This window comes from Pyrus communis, chromosome 10, assembly GCF_041283825.1.
Source record: "Pyrus communis isolate YQ-2024b chromosome 10, ASM4128382v1, whole genome shotgun sequence".
Taxonomy (NCBI): domain Eukaryota; kingdom Viridiplantae; phylum Streptophyta; class Magnoliopsida; order Rosales; family Rosaceae; genus Pyrus; species Pyrus communis.
In genome coordinates, this window is record NC_142574.1 from 6,934,247 (window position 1) to 6,943,682 (window position 9,436).

The 9,436-nt window shown below is 38.5% G+C and overlaps 1 protein-coding gene across 1 annotated transcript; it reads right to left on the bottom strand.

Annotated features, from left to right (window-relative positions):
• Positions 1-123: 123 nt before the first annotated feature.
• LOC137727799 (phenylalanyl-tRNA synthetase, putative / phenylalanine-tRNA ligase) lies at positions 124-7,939 on the bottom strand. The gene is made up of 18 exons (XM_068466622.2): positions 7,642-7,939; positions 7,219-7,341; positions 6,984-7,076; positions 5,862-5,918; positions 5,352-5,407; positions 5,115-5,207; positions 3,714-3,804; positions 3,155-3,192; positions 3,003-3,041; positions 2,356-2,432; positions 2,189-2,273; positions 2,015-2,111; positions 1,298-1,394; positions 1,019-1,090; positions 830-896; positions 618-743; positions 436-490; positions 124-349 (listed from the first exon to the last, which is right to left on the bottom strand). Exons 1-18 carry the CDS (start codon positions 7,786-7,788, stop codon positions 299-301), a joined length of 1,464 nt encoding a protein of 487 aa, XP_068322723.2. The 5' UTR covers positions 7,789-7,939; the 3' UTR covers positions 124-298.
• Positions 7,940-9,436: the final 1,497 nt, after the last annotated feature.

Consider the following 9,436-nt stretch of genomic DNA (forward strand, 5'->3'; position numbering starts at 1 on the left):
CATTTCATTATTTAGGAATTCGAACTTGAAATCTCTTCCACCGTCATTTGATTCCATAAAATCCATAGGTAACGGTTTTCTAATATCGTTCTCTGATTTTACCACTAAAATGACAACTAGGCATCCTCACAACAGCTAGCATTTTTCTTTTTGGTCGAATGCAAATGTTTTCAAGCCAAGTCCTTTCAAGCTTTCACACAAAAGAAGTAGGGGCAAACCAATAAATTCTCAGTATCTTTGTATTTTGAATGAGCAAACTGCAGTACAACAAAATTCTTGCAACAGCTACAGAAAATGCTTATAATCCAAGGCGACAGATCGAGTTCTTCTTGATGAGACCAAGATCGACCTACAAAATAATAGAATCGGGTGAAACCCACTTCAGATGAACGAAAAACTACGGAACAAATTGAAGAGCAAGACGTAAAGTGTTACCTTGTGTCCGAAAAGATCCCTGATGTTATCAATCCCATAGAGAATCATGGTCGGTCTGGCACAAATTAAAATCCACAAAAGAAAAAAATCAATTCAGTGTAGAGTTGATAGTGCTCTTCAGCAAACCTTCACTTTAAAAAAGATAGAGATGAAAACAGTATCGATAAAGAATTTGTTCTTACCTTTCAAGGGAGAGGCCCCATGCAATAACACGAACATCTTCTGGGAGCCCCATAGGAAGCAGCATTTCAGGTCTAAACATCCCCGAATTTCCAATCTCTACCCATTTCCCCAGGCCTTCATGATAACTATTTGAGCAAAAAGGAAATTGTTTATCAGCTTTCAACTACAAACATGAAACAGCATTTTCACCTTAACGAGAATAAACTCGCACCTGAAAATCTCCATGCTAGGCTCAGTATATGGGTTATAAGCCGGCTTGAAACGCAGTTTCGACATGCCTAAGGGTATAAGAATAGAAAGAAACAAGTTTCCATTATAGTAATAGTAATAGTAATACCCAATCTCCAAAATCGCAATCACAAAAACCAAGACAGCAGCAAACTGCCAGCCAATATCTTACCCAGACGTGAGAAGAATTCTTTGAGCACTCCTAACAAGTCACCAAGAGCAAGCCCTCGATCACATACCAAACCTAAAACCAGAAGTAGAAATTCAGAGAGGCGATTGATTAACACATACCAACTTCACCTAGTTTCAATTACATTGATAGCCAACACCACCAGTGCACGATGGATTTACAAAACTCCAAGTTATACTGAATGTTACTCCTTTCACTCTCATAGGTAGGGTGTTAAAGAACATCCACTAGCCTCGATATAATAAATAAACTGAATGCTACCTTCTATCTGGTGGAACTCTGCAAGATGTGTTCGATCTACTGCTTCATTTCTGAACACACGATCTATAGAGTAGTACTTTTTGGGCACAAATGGTTTCTGTGAGCAATGCAAAAGAAGAAAAACAATTACAACTCCGGGCTGCTTGTGTGTGATTGTGTCAGCTTATGCAGGCACATGCAAAACCAAAAAACTAAAAGTGAAGCCTACATTAAAGACCTACAACTCCATAGGTAGACAGAAAATATGCCAAATAATTACTTAACAAATAGTTAGAAACACCTTTTGGGGAAAAACTGAAGAAAATTCTTCGAAAACCTTTCAGAGCTGTATGTATGGTAATAATTATACCTTGACTATGACAAAATTTCAATTTTTAAATGTGTATTAATATGAGTACTTACTAGTTAGCAAGCAAAATGTGATATTAATTGAAGCTGAAAAATTTTTGGTTTACATTAAAAGAATCATGGTGCAAGAAAAATACCAAGACCAAAAAGGCATTGTAAGCAAATTAAACTTCACACCAACTCAGCATAAATTGAATACAAAGGTTACAGGTTGTGCCATTAAAAAGGAAAGGCAGAAGAAGGGGGAAATAAAGTAAAGAAGAAGTTTCAAAGATTAGAATTTGAAGCTAACATAAAACAGAAATAATGAGTTATCGATTGAAAGACACGAAGAGCATGTAGACAGTTAATTAAAAAAAACAAACACACCTGGGCTAGTGCGTACAGCATCCTGGAGGAAACAGCGGTTGTGTGAGTTCGCAGAAGATTTTTGTCTGCTTCCTCTCTTTTCCAATCATATCCATATCTGCCAAAAAGAGAGAACAGAAACATGTAGTTATATCAAATATTGTGGGAACATTAAGGGAAGTTAAAATGTCATACCCTCGGGATTGATAACCACCAGACTCATGAATCTGCTTCACCCGCTCAACGTAATCTTCGGGCAGTTGCTTGGTGGTTGAAGGAACTAAAAGTGAAAAAGCCAGCAAATTATCAGTTGGAAGAAAGATACACAAGCATTCAGGATAAAGCAAAAACGTCAAAGAGACCTTGTAGGAAAAATGTATCATGCGAATCACGGGCAGGGTGTTGCTGTGGCTGGAAAAGTGCATCAAAGTTCCAGAAGCTGCAAGTAAAGCAGAAACAAACGTTTTTCAGTATTTTACCATTAGTCATCATAAATAATGAGCTGTAAAACACTGAAATCCCACAGAAACAGTACAAATGGGAGAATTTCAAAAAGAAACTCTTCCGATAAAAAAGAGAGAGAGAAAGAGTTTTCACGTTAAAGTTATCACTCAAAGTGCTTTCCATATAGTAAAAAACATTCACTCAAATATCTACTTTATAGGAGGTTTTCGAAACCAATAGTTCAAGATAACCTGGAAATATCACTAAAATTCATTGTCACTCTCCAGCTAGATAACAGAAATACCAGTGAGGAACCAAATTTGCAAACCAAACGATGATAAGCACGTTAATCAACACTTAAGTAATAATCCAATTATTAACATCCACATCATTTGGTTTACAAATTTTGGTTTAGAAATTTGGTCTCCCTAGCATTACCCTTTAGCAATATGGTTACTTGTGATCGACTAGAATGGGCTAGAAGTAGTAGCCCTATCATAACCTACAATTGACATTGGAACTATTAAAAGTAAGACAAGTTGGTAAAAGTAAGCAGAGAGGCTACCTGCTCTCAACATAATTGTTTGTAGGCATCTCCTCAAACCTGCAGTAAGTACGAAACCCCATACATAAAGATAGACTTGTACATAGAGACGTGTACATGTATATGTGAGAGAACAGATTATCAGCAAATATTAGACAAGAAACAGGTCTTACCCCATTTGCCTGAAAATACCCTTCAACTGATGTCGTACCTGAAAGTTGTGAAATTCAGTTAGCAATGCTAACAGCTATTTTATACAAAACTGCTTCAAACTAAAAGTTTTACTTATACCATAGCACATAATGACAATTTGTAATCTAATCCTCCTCTTAGAAAGATATTTCTATGGTGTATGGCACCAACTCAAATTGAGCACCTGCAGACTTTGGCAGCATCATTTGAAGGTCTGCTAAAACAAAAAAAAATAGCATATCCACTTGCATCACTGACACTACTAATATACCCAGCTTGCAGTAAACTACTGTAAGATGTTATTGTCTTGACTAGTGTTTCTCTTTACAGGATACAAATCTAGAAAAATGGTTGCTAATGTTATCTGCTCTAAACTACCAAGTCAAAGGATGTGTTTTTATCTCAAAATTTCTGTTTTCACATTTTTTTAGAACTTCGTAACCCAAGAAATTAGCTTCTGAGGATTACAAATTATACCAGTTTTATATTACTCAAAAGAGCCACTTCTATTAAAAAGATACAGTGGAAATATGTCCTTGCCTTGAGCAATGGATGAAGATGACCACTTTCAATAGGCAGACCCTTAGCGCTGAAGTTATACTCTTTGAACTCTAGTTCCTTCCAATCACCCCTAATTACATAAATAATTATTTAAATCTATCAGCAAAATAAACTGCATATAACAGCATTCATTGATGAGTGCACCACATAATCCAAAAAGAAAAGAAAAAAAACATAAAAGAAAGGTTATTCATGTATAGTCAGTATAATATCCAGGGCCATATAAAAAGGGGAGTGTACAACAGTTAACAAATGCTAATTGAAATAGCAATGGTATTAAATTATTAATTAAAACATGCACTGGATTTGAAGGCTCTGAATTGAGAGAGAGAGAGAGAGAGAGAGAGAGAGAAAGAGAAGGATCTTAGAAGAAGGCGCTGGAATTGAAAATCTTCAGGAAAGAATTCAGTTTTGTCTGCTGTGGGTATCTGTTTCCTCAGAGTTTAGAGAAATTTCACCCTCCTTATTTTCGCTAGATTGGAAAACAGCTATTTTGTAGTTTGCCTTGTTTCTTAATCAGCTCTATGGAGCTGATTGTTTTTTTTCGGAGCTGTTGTGTTTTGTTTGCTTGGGTTGGTCTTCTTGCATCTTGTCTTAGTTTTGAACATAATTGTCTCCTCCTCAAAATAAAGTAAACTAAAATAAATAAATAAATAAATAAAATGCACTATATAGCAAATACAAAAGATTGCTCATTCAGCTAAAGCAATATAACTGAAATGCTGAGCAACCAAAGGCCCACAATCATAATATAATTAACAATAAAAGCCAGAAATTTAATCTGACCAGAGAAAAAACAGTCGTTAGAAACAGTTCTCATAAGTTTGTTAGTTATGAACTGACAAATCAAACTTGTGATTAAGAAAAGGGATATTATGTGGGACATTCTACCAAGCGCATGTAACTTGTAAAACTAGTTACACATAATGCTCCTTTGCAAGTGAAACTATTGATATATGAACATGATCTAAATTCCATCGGCTAACACATCAGTTTTTTATTTTTTATTTTATTTTATTTTATTTTATTTTATTTCACATGATAGCCTATAGAAGGGCATGCCATTATGTCTCAGAGGGAAAGATAGAGCATAGCACTAGTTTTTAAACTATTAACCTCAAATACTCCAAAGCCCCACATATACCAAAACATAACATGTAGATGCATTTCAGATACCATTGAAAAAACAAAATTCTAGTTTGAATATGCCTGGGATACAAGAGGACATGCCCCTTTATTTGACAATGATGCTTCTGAGATATGTTTCTAATTTGGTGATTCCAAGTTAAATATGCTTCACAGAACTTTAGCACTATTGTTGCCAGAAATTCTGCTGATCAAGATCTCTATATTCATAGCTATTTGCAAGCACATATGTACCTTTGAAGATTCTCTCGAGTCAAATCTGTAGCTACTTTCTTTCTCTTTGGAGCATAATTGGGGCCCTTTTTAACCGAGTAGCCCTTCCACGTTCTATAGCGCAAGAGAACATAAAAATGAAAACAATGAAAAAAATTATCTTCTGCAGTCAAAGAAATGTTATTGATACCCCCTCGGCCTCAAAAGAGAACAAGGGAACTATAAAAGTAAAGGGTAGAAAAAATATATGATGCTTACTGTGGAACAATAAGTTTTCTTGCTTTGAGAGCTTTAATTTCATCTTGGTTGATGGCCTGTAATCACATATAACGAAAAGAAAGTCCAAATGAGTTGCCAGTGAACATTAAAGAAGAAAGGATACGATGTACCTAAAGATAGGAAGTGTGCATCAGATATGAGGGAATACGGTTTTGAAAAATAAAAATAAAATCCATCTCATTTTATTTCATGCATGATAATGTATATACACAGCACCCCCAGCTCATTTAAAGTACGAACAGGTCCCACAGCCACTTGAATATTTCACAAGACAGCGGTTTTCTAGTATGCTAAACCTGTTGCCCCCACCTCCTCATGTTTTGGTCAGGCCCCAGCCCAACATAAAAGGTGAATACAGACACCCAAACCTATGTACACATCACTAAAGCCTGAAGCTGAACGTATAACCCCAAACATTCTATTATGTGCATGTGTGTATCTAGTTAGCATGCAATGTCAGATTATTGGTGCTGAAAAAAAATTATACACCTGCCCATCTTGTATCTGTAGAAGCAAATTTTTAACTTCGTCCTCCACATGTTGGATCTGCAGGACGTACAAGAAGATAATTATGATGAGTATGTATTTAAGAAACAGGCATCATGCACACATAACTGAGGCAAAACATGGCTACAGTAGCATCAGACATTTGGACGCCATTTGCACATCCCAATACAGCCAGAATCATTAAAAAGAAAGGGACAAAGACACACACAAGAGGATGAAGCTTATGAAAATCTATAAACAATGCATACAAAAAGATAAAAGGTGCAAAATGAATGTTTAAAACACCAATGAACTGTATAATTAAACAGACAATAAAATCAGAGTCCATTAGATAAAAAAAAAAAAAATCTTGAAAAGATTCAAACATTCAGATGCGATAAGTAATGAGCAATGAAGGGAAGAAATAAAACACATTAAAAAAAGTCATAAACTCTACAAAAAAAATAAAAAGATTTTGGTGTATCTGAGATTTTTTTTTATTTTTTCTTTTCATAATAACAAGTTCTTTGTCTGGATCTATGGTGGTCAATGGATACCCAATTGGTTAAATGGAGGTCCATTTAAGTGTAGATATGTGTTAACTGTGGTGGTGAGTGGTGATGTTTGTCCTTGTGAAGGTGATATATGGAGCACCCATTGACCATCCCCATCTGGATCCCATGGGCCAACATGAAGGACTTCTGATTCAAGAGACTTCTGATCCTTGCTTAAATAAACGATAGACCAGGATTTGTAACAAGTTTTACAAGATAATTATGTGGCCAATGTGAATTTTTTCATATGAAATCACTTAAAAACCTGCCCTGCATCAAACTTAAAATCAAATAACCACAAGTTTCAGGCACAAACCAGGAGGAATTTAAAATGTACGCACAACTGCAAACAAGAAATGTACAAGAGAGAAAATTGTAACACACAGTATCCTTGGCTTCATCAACTGTGACGCCAAAGTAAATCAACAGAAGAGCCTACTTATTTCGAATAGAACATTGTACTGGATGTACTGAATTAGATTCAATTCCAGGAAGCTCATAGCCTCTACGTAAAATATAATATTTCAAACAGACATTATTATGCATAGTGATCTCATTAACAAGGTGTTACCTTTCGGGTTACTAGTTGCTTGCCCATCTCCACCCATTTTCTCTTTGCAGCCTGAGCGCTACCTATTTTGAAAACTGATGGGTCCAGCTTTTTCTGAATAAAACATCAGTTTCAACTATCAACGCGACGGGAAATCATACAACAAGTATCTATCACAAACAAACTATTGAATAAAACTAATGGATAATACATCACATCAGAATTTCCAAATAAAGGCGAGATCAATAAGAATCACCTGCAACTCTTCTTTGGGGATACCCTCAGGTGGTATGGCCAGGAACAGCTGCACTTCTGGTGAACCAGTAACAGTGTATGCATTTCCTTCGTCAGTAAGTATCCACATCTCTCTTTTGATGTCCTGCAGATTAACGAAAAGTATTCAACAGTAAAACAGCCAAAATATATTTCGAATAAAAATGCAGGAATTTAACCCAAAATTCAGAACAAACAACCAAAATGGAAATTCCTTTCGCAGGCGAATGAACTACCCCTAATGAGATTTGGTAATTTTTAGATATTTATGTGCACTGAAGCAACTATTTACTTTACAGTTTTGGGCAAAACATATTCAAGGTAGAAGTAACTGGTAACAATATGCAGTCTACTGAATGGCAGATAATGATAAAGAAAGGAAAAAAATGGGCAAAATTGAGAGAACCTGTGCAACAACGTATCTGAAACCATGGAGGCTCTTGATAACGTTGACAACCTCGTTGTGATCGAGTCCACGTTCAGTTGCAAACTGACCGGAATCTGATATTTCATCCTTTGACTCCAGGTATCCTAGAATTGCCTCCTCCGCCATCGCGCTCTCTCTCTCTCTCTCTCTCTCTCTCTCAAAGAAGAAGAGGATGGCTAGGTTAACTGGCTGCACAGTCCAGGGGTCGGAGGAGAGGACTGAAGGCAGGAAAGTGAGTGGGCCGTGGGCTTGATGTCCCGACTCTATTATGTCTCTTTTTTTTTTGAACGCCCAGAACCCATTTCATAAAAGGCCTACAGAGAGGCAAACACTAAAACAATAACAAGTAGTGACAAGGGATAAAACACAAGGACCCCTCCACCTAGAAGAGGCGTCACCCCCAGCACCACCACACCCAACTTAATGAGGACAAGGAAGTCCGTCATTATTCAACACAAAGACCAACGAAGATGGGGGCCTATCGACCCACACAACATCACACATCTCCGAGAAACCACACGACGCAATCTCGTGAGCCACGCCATTAGCAGTTCTAGGCACCCAAGACCATCGGCAATCAAGAAACTTTCCCCCCAACTGTTTAACCCGAGCCAGCACGGGGAAAGCCTCCCAACTACCCATGGACAGCGAGCTAGAAAGACAATTTATCGCTTCAAGGGAGTCCAATTCCAGAATGACATACCTTACACCCAAATTAGCTCTGAATTGGCACCCATGCAACAGCGCAGAAGCCTCCGCAGCAGCCGCAGAAGGAGCTTGGATAGCATACCGCGCTGCAGCCACAACCTTGCTCTCCATGTCCCGCACAACCATCCCGACAAAACCCTTCTTAGAAGCCTTGGACCAGCTAGCATCCACATTTATCTTCACAAAAAGAAAGGCCGGAGCACACCACCGCGCAACCGGGGAAACCCTCCTGCCGACGCCCCCTCTTCTAGCCCCATCCATAGCCCTCGCACCAAAAAACGAGCTCACAGCCGCAGAGATAGCAGCCAAGACTTTAGAAGGATTAACGGACACCCCGTTGAACACAAATTCACAGCGAGCCTTCCAAATACACCAACAAGTAAAGACAATATAAGATCGCCTCCAATTGGAATCACCAGAGATGCAAAAATTCGGAGAGAAGACCGCCAAAATCCATTCCAACCAATCAGGGAGAGACAGACGATCCACTTTATAACCCAATGCCCCACCAAACCAAATAGGAGCGACCCAAGAGCAAGAAAGAAAAATGTGCTCAATAGTTTCATCATGGCAGCAGCAAATAGGACAAGTAGATACCTGAGAGGACCTCCGTCGGAAAAGGGCATCCCGAGTAGGAAGACAATTATGCACAGTAAGCCACAAGAAATGTCGCAACTTGGGGGGCACCTCCAGCTTCCAAATCCCCTTCCATAACGCCTTGGGAACCTCACGAACAGAAGGCCGCCGCTTATCCCTCATTGCCATCGATCTGCTTTGCAACCATCTGTAGCCCGACTTGACCGAATAACACCCATTCTTACTCAGATCCCAGATAAGCCTATCATTACGACTTAAATCCCCAAGAGGTGTCTCCTCAATAACCTGCATAGCCTCCCCCGAAATGAACGGCTGCAGAAAGCTAAGATTCCATCGCCCCGATTCCGGACAGATAAGCGCGCTGACCCGTAAACTTGGAGTAACCGCAACCTGTCCAACCGGCACCGGGTGACCAAGGGGTAAGGAAGGAAGCCATCTATCCTGCCACACCCGCACCTCCTGACCACCC